The following is an 18,122-nucleotide window of genomic DNA, read 5'->3' on the forward strand; positions in this document are numbered from 1 at the left end:
GACGCAAATTGGTAATACTCAAGAACAACATGCATTTATCTACAACTAATCTGTGGTAAAGTAAATATGGGGTAGAAGGAAGTAGATGTGGCTGTAGTTCTGCTTTCTTTCAGGAACCTTTGGTGCCATCCAGAGGACGATTAAGAGAAGATAAGGGAGGATCTCAGCGTTTCTGTCTAAACTGACCACAGTCACAGTCGCAGACACGTTACACTGGGTCTACATGTATAGCGTATGAAAAGGAACAGCTGCTCTTTGAGGTTGCAGGATGGTAAACATGTTAAAATGATAATTTTACCTCTGGCTTTAGCAGCTGATATTGTCTTTAATATAGGGGCTGTTTGGATGTTTCAGATGTGCTGGAGTTTCATGTTGCCTTGTCATCTATTCTCTACCTACACAGTTCACAGTTTCTTGTACTGGTGTGGTACAGGAAGACGACAGGCGTCTTTGCAGAAGCCGCAAGCCCAAATGTCAACAGGAAGTGAAAACCCAAGACATATGTCTCATGAAATTAGTCAAATATTGTATAGCTACCATAGACTATACTACACTAACTATACTCGTCTGTCTGTTACTGCAGCATCATCTTAACTGATCTGAAATTTAAAAAAAGAACAAACCACCTTGAATTTACTGTTTTTTTTATAAAGAAAGAAATGTCCATATATGTATATGAAATGTCAAACTAAAACAGAAAAAATAAAATTCTGTACTTCATTATGCTGAAATGATAGAAAATAATAAATAAGAGAACTGCAATAAAATAATACATACTGTAAATAGGAGAGACATAAAAAATAAATGATAACCTTTATTTTTTCAGTTTCAGCGTGTCTTGGTTAAAGTAACAGACAATTTACAAATTATAGTGAAAGTTAAAATAACAGTTTTTGTTTAAAAGTCAAACCATTCTGCCTTTAACTGCCGTTATTCACCAGTGTTTCCTTTTTAGTCGCTCTAACACTGGGGCGTCACCTTGTTCCACACTGTCTAACAGTATCACATACTGTATATTCTGCATCAGTTTGTTTCAATTCCTTGGCTGTCGTTACATGGTGCTTACAATGAGTGAAATACTCAAACCCAAGATTGCACGTTTTCCATAACTGCTCTGTTCCACTGAAATATTCTCAATGTATTGTGAAATTAAAGACATATCCATATTTTGACGGATGTCTGTCCGTGGTGTGGCCTGATTGGTCCTCCCCCACTGTCTTGTAAGATAACCTGATGAAGGTCTAAGTACCGAAACGTTGTTGTCATTAAACTTAATTGCAAGTGAAGTGGACAGTGTACAGATTTATGTTGACCTTTGTGAAGTGATTTTGAGTCTAATCAAACATAATTAATGCTGAATTTTAAGTTTAACTTGAGGTCCACCAGTTTCACACATTAAGGTGTGTTTGCAGGTCTTGGGGAGTGCTACTGCATATGTGAAAAAAAGTCAACTTTTGTGCCTCTGGGTGAATCTGTGTTTGATTTTATAAATTGCCTCCAGGGATGTCACTCAGTGGCTTGGATGCATTATGGGTAATGTAGGCGCCAGGTTTTGAAAAGGAAGACGAATGCCTGGAATATAAAGGCGATATATTTGGCGTATTGATTTTGATCATATGTTTTCCAAACTGTTCATCATGAGCACAACAGTGGACTGCTTTCCAACACCTGGCGCCTACATTACTCATAATGCAACTTAGCCACTGACATCACTAGAGGCATTTTATCAGATTACACGCAGCTTCCTCTGAACTCACAAAAGGTTTTATACTACTGTTTCATGCAGTAGTACTCCCCAAGACCTGTAAACTTCAATATGTAAATTGGTGGTTACCCTTTAATAATGCAAAATGATGCACATGCACCTGAATAGCTGTAGTTGCAATACTTACATCCTGTGGAAACAGAAAATAAAATACACATCAGTGCTGCCTGAAGTAAAAGAAGAACAATTAACATAACCTTTACACAGGGTTGAGATTCAGTGAAACTCTCACCCACATTCACAGAAATTCTGGGTGCTCTGCAGGATGTCTTGCAGTGAACAGAGACATGCTAATACACAGCAACATGCCCTATTACGACATAAATATGCTTCCACATTTATTCAATTCTTAGTAAAGTCAAGCAAAGAGCAAGTAACTCCTCATAATGCCTTAGTGTGCAGCGGCATTGTGAAAGACAAAGAATCAAACATTAACTATGTATACAAGCAGCATCGGGAAGATTAAAGGACTCCAAGCTGGAAGGAAATAACAAATTATTTCAAAGGTCATAGTTATCATTACCTCTGGATTAGTTTATAACCCGCTTTGTATGTCAGTGGGACAAAGTCACCAATCTGTTTATCAGTTTTAGGTCTCATCAACACCCTCATGTTTCATATTCATATTTTTACCCTGTCATCGCATCTCATCTTTTCATTTCCTCTTACCATTGGCCCCCTCAGGTTTACACAGGAAGTGTCACGGCCCGCCCTGCTCCTGTCACTGCGTCTCATCTCTCTCTCACACATGCAAACTTGTGTGCAGTGTCTCACCCGCAGAGAGGAACTGTGGTTTCTTCTAGCTTCAACAAGAAGTGATCCTCCCTCTCGGGTTCTCCTTCTCTGTTCTACTGCATCCCCTCTCAGATGATCCATCTGTCACCCACCTGCAGTTGATCTTTCATGCACACTGCAGCCACAACATGAGCCTACGGAAACTGGGTGAGTAGCATGTGTATGTTTGTGTGTTCAGACCAGCTGCACTTGTGTTTACACGTTGAGGCGGCTAGTGTGGGCACAGTTTGGTGAACCAGTGTCAGATGCCAGTTTTGCAGCATTTTTATGATTGTGATACGCAAAAATCAACTTACAGCTGAAATGATTTCAAGTGAAAAAGGAGGACTTGCACAACAATAAATAGAGACTAGTTAAGACATTTGTTTTGATTTGTATTTAAGTCAATGAAGTTATGAAGTGTTTATTATATTTTATTTATTTACATTGCGTCAGGGCTTTTCAAAATCTTAGACTGTGGCCCTCTCATCAGACAAAGCTTGGGAAAATTTAATGGCTTATTTAGTTTCGCTCAATTCCTGGATGCCTCTGGGATCATTATTATGTTATTTGATCTAATAGACACTCAACAAGTGAGCCAAGACAGCCTATTATTGTTGGCTAACATAAATTCAAACTCCTCAAATAAATAAAAAAAGATCTATCTGAAGAAATTTATTAGTTTCCGACTCTGGGAAAGTGGGAAAAACAGTAAAATATAACTACCTGTGAACTATCTCTTTAACTAAATCACACACATTCAGGCTATTCTACGTGATCTCCTTTTAATATATCATATCATAGATCTATTTTTTTCCGCTTTCATCCACAGAGCCTCTCACTTTAAAAACCTCTGCGCAATGTGATTCAAATAATGTACAGAAAATGTTCTGTTAAAGTAGGTCTTTCATATAAAAAGCAAAACACTTTCATGCCTACCAGTAGTGACACACAAAGACTACCGAGCAGGATCATGTGTACCTACACACTCATATAAACACACACACGCACATTCACATGCATATGAAAACTCTGTAAAGGGGATTTCTGCTGTAACAGCTGGGCAGAGAGAGAGGAACTTGTTTATTAAAGCTGCATTTTTTGCTTTCTGCCACATGGGGGCAGCAGAGCAAGCTGAAATCACAACATCTGACACACAAACTTAACTTATAAAGTTGTTATGACGGAGTTCTTTTTTGATAAATACAGAGGTAAATGAGAGTTTGGAAAACCAAACTGTGAACCACACTCATGAATTATAGTTATAGTTATAGTTTTAAAAATCCAAATGAGCTTTGGCATAAGGATTTGAGGATTTGTTATGTCTAACAAAACATCTTAGACATACAAGACAGGCTGACATCCAACCACATGGACCAACATCATTGTTTTCTTGCAACATAATAATCCTTTCTACTTCTTTCTGTTCACCTCTCAAGGTTTCAAGTGGTTTGGTAGCCTCACCAATCTCTCTTTCCGCCGCTCCTCTGAGAAATCAGACTCCAAGTCCTCTCCGTCCAAGTCTGGAGCAGGAGATGGCACTGACTGTGGCGACGGGTCCATCCTGGCTCCAGTTGTTGAGGCAACGGTGGACGACATGGGTGCCATGCGTCCTCGCACAGCCAGCTATGTCCGCTCCAGTGAGAGCTATACACACATGGGTACGCTGCCACGGCTACTGATGAAGAGGAGAGACAAGGGTAATAAAGGTAAAGCATCAGAAAGTGGAACTTATGGATGTTTTTCTCTGCTGCTCCATGTCCTTTTCTGCTTTGGTGTTTATTTCTGATGTCACCCTCTTCTGTAGGAGGCTCCAGCAGCAAGAAGAGTAAAGACAAAAGCAGCATCAGCAGAAGTCAAAGCCAGCGACCTGCAGGGAACCAAGACCGTGTGATACGAAGGGTCTCACTTGTCTCATCCAAAGTGTCTGAGGATGAAGTTAAAGCTGACATTGGGCTCGGCCGAGACTCTCTCCCTGATCCCAAGACCAAGCCTGAACCTATACCTGAAAATAATGCTACAAACACTCAAAACCCCATCTCAGGACCCACAGCTGCCTGTGAAGATGTGTCACCATCTGGTGGCTCAACTTCTGCACTTCAACCAGCGACTGGTGACAAGCAAAGTATCGCTCAGGCAGGCGCAGGCTTGAAACCTGGAGAGACTTCATCAACGCCACTCAGCCAGGAGATCGATCAGACCCATGAGGATGATCTGATAGAGTGTGATGGGGTAGAGTGTGATGGGGTAGAGTGTGATGGGGAGGAGTCCGAACCTGTGTCAGAACCAAAGGAGGAGGCTGAGAGCAGAGATCTGACAGCAGGAGCAGTCAGAGGAAAGCAAAGCTCTGAGAGCATTTACTGGTAATTCTTTATCTTTCATAAATTGTCTTAGATGTCAACAGTTCACTTTCACTCCTTTTGTCTTTTTGAAGTAGGAAAGGTTACTGACTGGGGGGGTTGTCCCAGATCTTCTTGGTATACACCGTAGGCTATTGACTTGCTTGTGAAAGTTGTAATGAAACTATGTGAAGGTCACACAGAAAAACAGTCGAAGCTTGAACAAATCTATGAACTCATGATTGCAGGCTATGTGTTTTAAATAGTTGGTTAAATGTACTATGATTATCACCACAATACTCAACACTGCTTATTGCATTTTGGTTAAATAATGAGGGTTGGATGCAATTGGATCCTAAACAGGTAGAGTCTGTGCCAAGATTGGGTTTCCAAAGTGGTCAACTCTCCCCTGAAGCTCCTGTTTTATGGAGTTTAATGTGGTTTGTGGGAGATTATCGAAAATGTTGGAGTAGTGACTCCTCTCATTGCATCTCTCCGCTAACAGCAGAACACAAAACCTACCACAGACCCCTTTAAAAATATACATACATATAATCAGTTTACAAAATACAGTACGCCGTTGAAGATTTAGTCCCTATGTGAAAATATTTGTATTTGAATGCAGAATCTGTAGGCATCGATGATTTAGCTTTTTATAAATGTATCCGTATCAGTATATATATATATATATATATATATCTGTTTTAAGAGATAAGCCAAAATATCGCCTTGCATTTGTTCTTGCATTTCAAGTCCCCTGGCTACACTGGAAAACCCCCAAAACACTGGGTGTTTCCCCCAGAGGCTAACTCGTCATCAGATAACAGTTGCTACAGTCCAAGGCTGATGAAGATTAAATGAGTTATTCCCAACTTATTTATCTTGTGTGTGGTTGGGGCCACTCGTCACATTTCTCTCAGTTGTTGGCATTTCCACTAAAGGGAGATTTCCCCTCTATACATGGTTTTATAACCCTCGTCTTTGAATTACTGAACTATACTGCTAAAGCTATTCAAACTAGCTCCACCTCGACCAGCTGCATTAGCAAAAGGCTGCTTTTACATTATTGCATCAGTGCTATTTCTAATGAAAAAGTAAATTCACTTTAAGTACTTCGCAGATTTTTCCTCTTTTAATTCATAGTTCTATCTGCACCTTTACTCAAGCACAGGATCTCAGTACATCTTTCACAGCTGTCTTCCATGATTCAATAAAATTACCACACAGTAAATCTGAGAAGGTGAATGAAAGGTGGGTTAATGGGGGCTCAGCTGTACACACTTGCTCCGGGCCCCTCATAACAGATTAATGCGGCCGTGCTCTGGGGCGCAGAGCTCTCAGGGAAGTTTAGAGGGTTCACACTTCACAGTTGGCGCTGACTTTGCTGTGGACAGGACTCTTCTGAGGCGATGGGTGTGAGGTGAGAAGATAACAGCTCTCATTACTCCACTTGTTAAAGGGCTGCAGGTAACATCGATTCCTTGTATTGATCAGCTGCTGCTGGAGAGCCGCCGCGCCGCTGTTGTGATGTTTTTCCTATTTTTGCATCGATCTGTTCTCTGACACACTGGAGCCCGACACAAACACGCCTCCTGTGTGCTCATTGTGTGCGTTTCATAACGCCGGAGATGCTTCATCAACAAAGTCAGAAGTTTGTTGAACAGTTTGAGGGGAGAAGAAGTGAAGGAGCTCCTCTCCTCCTCCTCCTCCTCCTCCTCCTCCTCCTTCTCGCCGCTTTCCCATGACATGCCAAGGTCTCTGTGCCTCCAACATCCTTGGCGTGATAGCAGCGCGCGCGTATCACGTTACAGTGGAATTTGCTCCGCGTGTGTACGTGCACGCGTGTGCGAGCGTGCAGCATCAGCCCATTAGTTCAGGCCGGGGACCGTGGGAAATCCAGCTGTACGGTGCAGCGAGGTTCAGTGTGGCACATCAAAGAGCCCTGTGCATTAAATCACAGGTCCACACACCCGAACCGTCCGTTCCTCTCTCTTCTCCGCACCACGGACACACTGCAGACCCTCACTTCTTTGCCTGGGTCCGCCTGCTTTTCTGCAGAAAATCCCATTTCAGCTCATTCTCAGGCTGTGTTGGTGGTGCCTTTGGTGGCTGGTAAGTTGTGGCTCTGAAATGACACACTGTCACGGTGTTTCTGTCAGCTCAGCTGGTTTGATTATGGGGTTGGTCTTGTGCCTCATGGTGCCACATGGAGCTAAGCTTGTCAGCTCCCTTGTTGGACACTAATTTGGAAAGGATGCCCTCTGTGTTAGCTCGTGTTTAACTAGAGCTGAAACTATCAGTCAGTTAAAGGGGCACTATGTAGTTTTCGAGAAGAAATTCAATGTTAATGAGGTAATGATACAAACTGAGAAATATTTACTTTTTCCATAACTGAATAAACAAGCTGCTCTCAGAGGAAACACTGATTGAAGCTAGAAAGGTGGCAGGGTCCGCCACATAGAAACAAAGTAAAACAGTGTGAAATTGTTTTGTCCTTTAGGGTCAGTCTGTATATTCAGTTTATTCAGAGTTTGTTTATTTAGTTTGTTTTGGCATAAAAAACAATATCAGTCAATGAATGAATCTTCTGATTCCTCAGAACTACATAGAACATTTCCTAGTTTCAGCATTTCAAATGTGTAGATTTGATGCTTTTCGTTACTGGAGCCTGACCAATACCGATATTAAGGAGTGAAAAGTACCAATGTTGATATATCAGCGATTATCAACATATCTTCTTTGCAATTATCCCTCTAATGTGGTTATCAAACACTTGTCACAAAGATGTGTAACAGAGGCAGGAGAATTTACAGTTTAACAACAGACTTTATTGTCTGAAATGACATCAGTGCACTAAAACAGTAAACATTTGTGAGCATTTAATAACTATAAATTACCCTAAACATTTTCTTGTGCATTTTGTTCTTTAAAAAAAGTTTTCATATCAGTTCATATTGGACAACATATACGCGATACAGCTATGTCTGTGACGTGCCGGTGTCAGCCAACAGGTTGGGCTCTACCTTACACTGCTCTACGTTACGCTGCATATCGTTTGTCAGATGAAACAAGATATATAAATACATTGCCTTGTTACATTTTGTGAAGCATTTTTTACTATTAGACATTTTATAAGACAAAGCTAATAACTGAAAGAAAATAACCTGCTGATTAACTGGCAATAAAAATACTCGTTAAATTATTTAATGAAAGCATAGGGAAAGCATATCGCTAACTGTATTCTGTTTATGTAGCGTCAAAACTGTCATTTCTTCACATTCTTTTGATCATTTTAGTTTCAGATATTGCACATCTTAAAGCCAATTTATAGTCATGCTTGATTTATTTATATGTCCTCCTCCTATCCCTAGCATGTCTGCACATCTTCCTCCATTTTGCGCTGCTAATAATAGAAGTAAAGTCAAATATAACAGTCAGCTCATACAATGTAAGTTCAAGAGTTTCAGGATAAGTGTGAATGTTTCATACAGCCCCTGTAGTTTGCTCTGCTGCTTATAGTCAGTTGCAACAAATTCAAAAACTTTCTTGTTTTTGTCGGAAAAGTTATTTAACAATTGAAAAAAAGGATCGGCTTACTGCAGTAATCAAACAGCTGCAAGGGAGTTTGCACAAGATTATGTGGAGCAATTGTTTCTGCATCTAGAATATTTATTATTATTAATAATCCAAAGCTGACTCAGTGGCATTCTTTTCAATAAATGACGTTATCAGTGCAAATGATGGAGGGGAATATTTCACATTTGTTCAGCTGTTTTTTTTTTCACAAGGCTTAAGCACAGGAGCAGCTTGGGAGGGGAATGTAGAGCTCCTCTGCCGTGGGACCTATTAACATTCCCGAGCCCACTACCATGATGGGACCCTTTGATCTGGCCTCTCCGTGGTCATGTGTAACACGGCTTCGCTCTGGGCCCTACGAGACCCATCGTGCAGTTGGGAGCTGCTCTGATTGATCTTGAAGCTTGTCTGGGAGTGTAATTGCCCCTTTAGCTCATGCTCGCTCCGTATCACAAAGCTGCACGGCAAGAACCCGCAGCATGGCTCCCAAGACTTCAGCACAGCGGGGTTTTTGACACTTGATACAGATCCATCATGAGCATTAAAGTGAGAGTTATGGTGCCCGAGAGGTTTTAGAGGCCAGCTCCATATTCACCCATCTTGGTTTCTCACTTGGGGTTTGTTTCCTGTCTGTTTTTTTTCCACGAAGCTCAACTGAAACAGCATGTTAGTCACTGGAGCGGGTCATGGGAATACAGACATGCCTCTTGTCTGTGGTAACATGCACTGCACCTGTTACAAGACCAGATCAAACAAAAAAGTCCATGAGTGTGTGTAGAGGGTTACAGCCTTTTTCCTGCTCAGACATCACCGAACATTTCGCCTGTTTCATCTCCTTTTGCTTCTTGTTTCTTCAGCCACATGGAGCCAGTGCAGAGCCAGGCAGAATACGTCCAGGTAAGTGTGCATCTCTGTGTGTCCTTGTCCTGTCCTCTTCTACTACTGTACAGACTAAAGGGACCATTCTCTACAAAATCAAAAACACACATTTCAAATCTTACCTGTAGTGCTATTTATCCATCTAGATTGTTTTGGTGTGAATATGCCAAGTTTTTGAGATGTCAGCTGTAGAGATGTCTGCCCTGTCTTGATTATAATGGAACTAAATGATACTCTGCTTGTGGTGTTCAAAGAGCCAAAATAGATTAAAAAAAAAAAAAATAAATAAATACATTTGTAAAATACAGCTAACATTAGCTAGCTGTTAGCTTTTTGTACATGTATGTACATAACGGGCTATCAAATATGTTATTCTACCTTGAAATATGGCCTGATGGCCCTCTGGATTTTCATTTTGCACTCTCTTTTCAGTTGCTGATCAATCAGAAGGCAGTGAAATGATGACAATTTGTTAGATTTTCTACATTTATACGACTTGAAACCTGGAAGAACGCATTATGACATTCGAGCCTCCCACCCTGACTGTGATGTCAGAGGAAAATGGACGCTGTGTGAATGCGGTCTATTGCTGCTGAGTTATCCAAATGTATTCTTTTGGCGCTTTGAGCTCAACAAGCCGAGTGCCTACTAGTTTAATTATATTCTAGAGAAGGCAGACATCTCTACAGCCATGCCTCCAAAACTCACGCAAGACGGACACATAGCCTGACATGTAGGAGGAAAAATGTCTTATCGATTTTAGGCTGAACTGTCCCTTTAATGTGCACTTTTCAGCCTCTTACTGCCATAATAATCTAGAATTTTTACTGTCTCATCACTCTGTCTCTTTCTGTCCATGACACACATGTAATACCTGAGATGCCAGCAGATATGAGTTGTAGTTTTTCGGCCTGCACGAGCATCTCGGTTTGAATTTGCCCGTCTCTCTCCCACATTATTGAATTAGATTTTTTATTGTGGGCGCTCAGAGGTAATTGTGGCTCATTATTAGCCCCTAGTCTTCAACAGTTATGCTCATTTCAGCAGGCTCACTCTGCATTTAACCTAATTCAGTCTGCCATTTAGCTAATTGAATTCGGAGTGAGGGGGTGCTAATGTCAGCGCTGTCAGTGTGCGCTGCAGCCAGTAGGTGGGGCCATACACTCGAGTTGTGAAGCATGCGGAGCTGTTTCATGACCTTGGTTATTGATGATAGGGCTTCATGCATAATGTGTAACACCAACACGTGAAGAGCAAAAGTGGGAAGTGAGAGCGAGAAAGTGTAGTGGAAAAGGAAAGAAGAAAAGGAAGGAGGGAAGGAAAAGACTAAAGGGAGCTGTCGAGCTCTTGGGATCTGTTTATTTATTGATTTTACATCACAGGCAAGGTGGTAAAAGCCCTCTCGTATGACCCTGACCTGCATTCCTTTTGTCAAACAAATAAATCCGACTCGCCCCGACCACAACAAACTGACTATAGTTAAATCCCACATCAATGCCTCCCTTGTTAGAATGTTGGAGGCAGCATGTAAATAGTTTGTGACCTCATAAATTTTGATTACAGATTTAATCAAAGGGTTTGAATACAGATGTCTGTATTTTTTGCAAGTTTCTCATAATTGAGAATACAGACTTGTTTTACCGCCGTGTATATAAACATAACTGGCGTAAACAAAACTTTAATAGCATCAGAAAACATTTATACACTTCATTCAGCTGTTGTTCAGCAGTGTTAGTGGTGAGCCATCCAAAAAAATGGTTCCCTTAACTCAATAAAACTGTTTTAAGGGAGTCTGGGGCTGGTTTGTCTTACATTGCAAAACCTGTGTGTGAGTAATTTGAAATGACGGCAAATCAGCCACAGACGCACTTTTGCGCACAGTTATGTTGACTTTTTGTTCCCCGTCCTAATTCCTGAAAAGCATCGAGTTATTCCTTCATATTCCTTCCTTAATATTTTGTGAAGGTACCAATAGTAATCCCTACAATGGGGTTAAATCGATCGACATTGTGGCATTTCGTCAAAAATAGTGTGATATTTGATTTTGTTGCCCAGTCCTAGCATTTATGAAGTGCTTTTGTGAAGATGTTATATCGCCCAGCCCTTGACTGGAGCGTTATAGTGCCAGCTTGTGGCTATTCTGTGACTAGATGGGGCCTAAATTATGTTCTTTGTTAATAGCAGATCAGCTGCACAGATGAGTACAATGCACACCGTCGCCCACGCAGTTATTTGTTAAACTAAATCATTAATTTCCACCCAGTTTGCTTTTATTTGTCATTCATTTCTGTTGAATAAAACATCTTCTGGCACTTAATGAATAGGCTTATAATCATTAATTCTCTTTTGCTCTCTTGCCCTGACTTTGAACAACAGCTTATATTTTATGTTAGCTATAAACAAACATCTGTATGTTATGTTGTGCACTGGTGCCAGAACACAATGAAAGCCAGACTACCTCTTGATGTGGTCAGGCTGATCCGGTCACAATCCGATTATGATGCATTTACACCTTACATTATTATGTGTTTTTTCCTTATCCGGATTATGTATCCAGGTTCATACTTTTATTTTGTGTGTCTACTAAAATATATTTACATGCTTTAAAACAAAAACAACACGTTATTTTTCTTGTACCGTCCATTGCTACAACACCTCTATTCACCCTCTGTATGAACACTCCATCTTAGTGCCTGTCTTTTTAAGGCCCCCTCCCGAAAAGCCTGCTTTACTTTGACTGGTCAGCTCTCACAGGCCAGAGCAGGCGCTGCCTACTGTGTTTCTGCATCAGCAATGCCAGCGTTTTTGCAACCACAGCCGTATTTGGGACTTTGCTGAGGGAGGTGACTGTATAGTTGTGACATTACAGTCTTACAGACGTCTTGAAGGCACAGTTTAAATATACAGAACTCGGGCTGTCTGTGGATCGAACATTTTTGACACTTTAACAGTATTATATAGCACCTAGACCTGCTTTATAATAAAAAATGACATGGAAATCTCACTTTCTACAACATGGGACCTGTAATACCAGGTACAAATGGGGTGACAGTGTCTCTGCTCTTTGTCCCTGAAGGTTTATGTATTATTTCACAAAAGTGTATGAAATTTTTATGAAGTTAGTGATGTGGTCTTTATTTCAGGCGAGGTGACCCACCTCTGCCATAAAACACTGTGTAGAAACTCAGCTGTGTTAAAAGGCCTGTCAATCAATTTGTGAGTGATTAGTTCAAACTGAGCGTTGCGATTACTGTTCTTATAATTTAGCGGCATGGTTCCATTTATTTTTAACTCGCACTATAGGCTGCCCCTTTAACTGGTACTTTTGTCTTCAAACACCAACTGTCTGCGTTTTTTCAAACCTCATCCGTGTTTTGTCACCCAAATTTGTTTCTGCTTTCCCTCTCTCGCCACAACAGCCCCTCCCATCACCACCCACTGCCCCACCCACCCGGTGAAAGCTGCCAGCAATCCCTCCATCTCCTTCCATTTCTCTGAAACATTTATGACAGCTGATGTTTAAATCAGGAGGAGGCCTTAGTGTTCCCTGTTATAATGGTAGAGACCAGGCCAGTGAGTCTTCCCCCCAAGCCCCCCCCCCCGGTGTGTCACGTGTGCACGCTCAGACACGTGTACACTTTTTGACTCAAATACATATTAGCAAAAATAAATGTGATAATGAAAAGGAGACAAAGACAGACACGCTGAGATGATCTGAATATGCTCAAAGAAAATAAGCAATCAGTGAGAAAAAAGCATGAAGCGTTGAGGGGAATATATTCATCTTTCAGACTTTATCATTAAATTATCCATCATTATTAATATTTCACGTGGACGCACGCCTGGTCAAGCAATAGCTACTGTTTTGTTTTCGTGACTTTTCGTGAAAGATGTAAAAAACTGTTTTAAAAGGGTTTGGGTTGGTTCAAAAAGAAAAAAAAAAACAGGCCTGACCACGCTGTTTTATTAAGCAGCTAATCTCTCAGTTTGAGTGTGTGTGGCTGCTTGTTCTGTGATTGTGTGCGTTTGTTTTCGCCTGCAGCCCAGCCCTGCTTTGTCTCCTCTCCCATTTAGTGGTTTGGTGCTGCTTTGACAGGAGAGGCAGGAGGGGGTTGGTTCATATAAGGTTTATTAACGTATATCTGGCACACGACACAAAAATCAGTGTGTGTGTGTGTGTGTGTGTGTGTGTGTGTGTGTGTGTGTGTGAAGGGGCTCAGCTGTGTGTCTGTGCGTTATTGCATGTTTGATTATGCGAATGGTTTGAATTTCCAAAATCTGGATGCGTCTGTGCGCTGCCTGATTAAATCAAGGCAGTGCCCTGTGGGCGCATGTTCGTAAGCCTGTGTGTGTGTGCGTGTGTGTGTGTGACTATTACAGTAGATTGAATTATTGTGGCGCCTCTGTAAATGAGAGGGGGTGTAAACTGTCAGGCCCTCAGTCACACACCCCTGGAAAGTCGTCAGTTACTGTTCCTTCACTGGCACAGACTCACACAAAGTTCATACAGAGTGTAAACTGGAAGGCTGTTTCTATCCTGGATCATTATATAAATAAGATTATTTAGGTCACCAAAGAAAAAAAAAAGGTCCCAGATATGCAATACATCTTTTTACTGCACATAGTCATCTGAAAATATGACTTGGATTTGACCCTAGATAGAGGATAGAGTCTTCCATGGGTCATCTGTGGGTATAAACTAGGGGTATCAGTCAGCATTCTCCTCCCTTTTGCTAACTGCTTGTTAGTGTTCTCAAAATCCCTGTCTCTACAGGAAACAGCAGCAACAACTTCAGAGCTAGCAGCCAGCGCCCTGAAAATGGCAAGTTAGGCTACCCTTACCCTGGCTGCTAATGGTACCAAGCTCCCAGGAACAGGCTTTGAAGACAATTTTTGTAGTGGCCAAACCGTGTCATTACAACGTCTCGTGATGCACTAGGGCCCAAAAAGACTTTTCCCCATAAGCTTATATTGTGAAAGCAGCGGCCCACAAAGTCATGATTTGAGCCACTGAGTTCGATCAAATTTGAAAAGTCTAGATGAGCCGCAAAGATGAAATCATATAATCTCTATTGAAGTTAGCCGGACGCTAAACTGGAAGTTAGCTGCCTTTGTCAGCCAAAGTCTCTATTGAGACTATGTTAGACTAATCTCATGGTAGCCTTGACGAAAAGTCAGGTGATCATCAAAGTCAGTTGGCTTCATCCTCTGGAGACCATGAATGTCTGTTACAAATTTTGGTGGTAGTTGATCTGCCATAGTTAATGTTCAGGTATTTCACTGAAGAGGTGAATACTTTTACTGTAGAGGAAGGTGCTAGAGGATTACCAAAGTCAGAAGGAATTGTCCTTTGGGCGCCATGATTATCTACTTAATGTGTCCGGCAGTTGTTGAGATAGCTCAGTCTGAATCAAAGTAGTGGACTGTACGATATTGTCATCCCTGAAGTTTTGTGCGACTAAAAGCGCTGACTATCAGCAAGCACACTTTGCTAATTGGTTTTCAGCTTAATACGACTCATTGTATAGCTGTCTTTGTAATGATGATTTACAGTACAGTGCCTGAAGTCCTGGTGCCAAAGTGATAAAACACTGAAATAATATGTGATACGGTAAAGAAGGAGTCTCAAAAATCCTAATATTGCATGTGAAATACAGGAAAGCTGCATTAACAAACAGGACCAGTGGCCACGAGACTGAAAGACGCAAACTGCAACCTCACAAAACACAACTCCTTTGAGTATCAGAGAGAAAAAGGCTCTGATATTCAAGGCAGAGCTATTCTATTCTCAGGTATTTCAGTCGTTTTGTCCACCTTCTTCAAGGTCGACACGCTCGTGCCACGAAGAAATACCCGAGGTAGAGAATAATGACACATTGATCTCTCTGAAACAGTATTACACACTGCTTTCTTCACGCTAAAGACGAGTCTAGTTGCTCCAGCAACACACTCGTCTAAGGTTAACTCATTTTAATGCGATTAAAGCAGGACAGCTGATTTTTAATTGCGCTATTTCACACCTAAATGAATCTTTTTTTAACACGTCTGTGTGGACAAAGTCACAGCTCTTCCAGCAGTCCTCTTCCTCTCGCTGCATCATTATTGCAGACTGATGCTTCAAACGGGCTTTGAAACACATATCTGCTGGTTCGATACGGATTAACCAGTCGGTGAATGGGGTCTGTCCTGTGAAAACACACTGATGACAATCAAACACACGCACACACACACACAGATCATTAGCTGTACCGTCCTAACCCCCAACGGAGCCCGGCCTTTGTTTTTAGACGCGCACGTGTGCACACATAGACACACATAAAGATATGTGTGTTCATCTAATCTTCCCTCTGTGTCTCTTTTCATCTCTCACACACATGCACAAACACACATTTTACTCTCTTACACTCTATCTCCGTGTGTCTCTCTCTCTCTCTCGCACACACACACACACACTCCTTTCATTAGTGGGATGCTTGCAGGCACATGCAGGGATTCTCCATTGTGCTCCCTATCAGCCTGCGGGATGGGGCTCACTAATTAATATTTAACTGGAGACCGCCTCCAAGCAGGGGAGGAGATGTAGAGATAGAGGTCTGGCAAGGAGGGGAAGGTGGAGGGATGGCCGTGGAGGAGAAGGGAAGGACAGAGGAGAGACGGGAGGCAAAGACAGGGATCAGAGCGAGGAGGAGGTTAGGCTGGTGATGAGAGGTCTGGATAAGGAGGGAGAGATGAGGGGAGGAGCACGGTGATAAGAAGAGTTGGAGAAAGGCTGGGTTCGATAGAGCATAGAGGGAGTTGAGGGAATGCTGAGGATCGGTTCAAAGAATGGATAACAGCAGGAGTAATGGAGAAGAGGCAGCAGGTAAAGAACGTGAAGAAAATGGAGGAAGGGGTACCTGTATGCACGTTTTCTGACAGAAATGCTTCGAGGAGTAACGGAAGATGTGAAAGAATTTAAAGGGGAGCAATTGTGGAAACAAAGTAAGGTTGAGGCAATAAAAGAAAAAGGGCAAGGGAGACAATCAGGGTAATGGAGTGTACACGACACTGAAGTATGAGTCTCTTTAGGCTTCCCAAAGGCACAAAATGGCAAAAAGTTACAACCATTTTTCTTTCAACCTGTGGAGAGGTCAGTCTGTTACATTCAAGCACCTGAAGTGATATGGAGCAGTGAAGGTGTGCATTATGATTCACTGCCAGATACAGATCCATAATGAAGTCTGTAACAAAATGTGATATGTTGATGCATGTTTGTCATGATGATGTACAGTATGACTGTATCTGTGGACTGTCAGGTTGGTTGCAATATGGATAATAATAAACTGGTCATACCATTATATATATTAATATATATAATAGCACATATTAGAGGTTGGTGATCAGAAAATAACAATATAACAATCTATTTAACTGCAATCACAATCTATAATCTGAGATGCATTCCTTTTTTTCTCATCTTTGAAACGCCCTGTAGACGATAGCCTGACTTGGACAAGCTTCTCATCCGCCATGTTCCAACTCATGTAGCATCATTCACAATAGTCGCCCAAGGAAGGTTTGTTCACATAACACGGATCTGCTAGTCAATGAGAGTATGTGAAGATTGGAAACAGAAGTAAGAGGGCAGCAGACACCTTCAAGACAGCTCCCGGGCAAAAGATCATCACATTGCCACCCCTCGATGTATCAAGACGTAGTTCTTCCTAGTCTAAGAGTAAAAGATGGAAGGGAAACAGGAGTAAAAATAGCGAGTTGCTGTTGCACCAGGATATCAACCCTTGAGTGTTATATCATGTTTTTATTCTGTATCGAGTATTTTCAAAGAAGACGTTGTGACTCAGTTTGGGTGATCGTGTTGCTTTGCTTTATTGTCGCAGCTCCCCACAGCAGCCTTTTGATATCTGTTTGACTTAATTCATCTGAGGATGCGGCATGACATGTGGAAACACGAGCGAGAGCGTTGCTTCAAAACAGTGAGGGGACGTGCTCCTCTTGTTTCACTTACACAAACCAAAAATAGTTGAAGGTATGATATAAAAACTATATTCTTTTAAAAAGTATTGTTTTGCGGCACGGCTCCAAGCTAATGCGCCTTACACAGCGATACATTTTCATTATGACCTGTCCGAGTGGGAAGTGCACCTCTAATATTGCCAATTTTAATGCCGTGCTCATAGCCCTCGCCCCACATCTGTGTTTTAAACTCTGCATCCATCATATTGTCACATGTGTTTTCCCCCCAGCATGCATTTTGGGTCATGTGTGTGTGTGGCACAGTGGCCAGATGTAACACGCTGTACGTTGTGATTGTTTTGGCATGGTATTACAGAGGATTGAGGGAAGGAAAGCACAGGGCCCCTCTTATGAGATTATTTGTGTCCCTGCTGTGTAATCTGTCTAATCCAGCGCTGGATGGTTTGAGATTACATTAAGAGGAGATGCTGCAGTTAATGAATCCATCCTGTGTCTTGTGGCTCCTTATCTGGCGGCCTTTTCTCCCTTCCGCCCTTGACCCACTAGCATGCATTCAAGAGGCAGATTAGCAAAGTGATTACTCGCATCATCTGATGTTTGTGTGCCGCAGAGACAAAGTAAGAAAAGGAGGGCTGTGGTATTTTTGTGACCTGATGCGTTGCACATTCCTCTCCTTCTCTGGCTACGTCTCCCTCTTACGTTACACCTCCCCGCAGTGGTGCAGACCCGACTAAATGCAGTGTCAGAATTTTGGATGCTGTCAAGGCTCTCGCAGTGTTGCTATGGTGAAGCGTCCTCAATGATGTCACTCACTC

The 18,122-nt window shown here is 41.8% G+C and overlaps 1 protein-coding gene across 1 annotated transcript in view; it reads left to right on the forward strand.

Annotated features, from left to right (window-relative positions):
- Positions 1-2,598: 2,598 nt before the first annotated feature.
- The window catches only part of sh2d3ca (SH2 domain containing 3Ca), a 57,590-nt gene continuing 42,066 nt past the window's right edge, over positions 2,599-18,122 (forward strand). The window contains exons 1-4 of the mRNA XM_084383773.1: positions 2,599-2,707; positions 3,979-4,248; positions 4,347-4,902; positions 9,312-9,351. Of these exons, the coding sequence (XP_084239899.1) occupies positions 2,689-2,707; positions 3,979-4,248; positions 4,347-4,902; positions 9,312-9,351 (885 nt within the window). The 5' untranslated portion in view covers positions 2,599-2,688. The remainder of the gene's footprint in view (positions 2,708-3,978; positions 4,249-4,346; positions 4,903-9,311; positions 9,352-18,122) is intronic.

This window comes from Pagrus pagrus, assembly GCF_965226575.1.
Source record: "Pagrus pagrus genome assembly, chromosome: 19".
NCBI classification, from domain to species: domain Eukaryota; kingdom Metazoa; phylum Chordata; class Actinopteri; order Spariformes; family Sparidae; genus Pagrus; species Pagrus pagrus.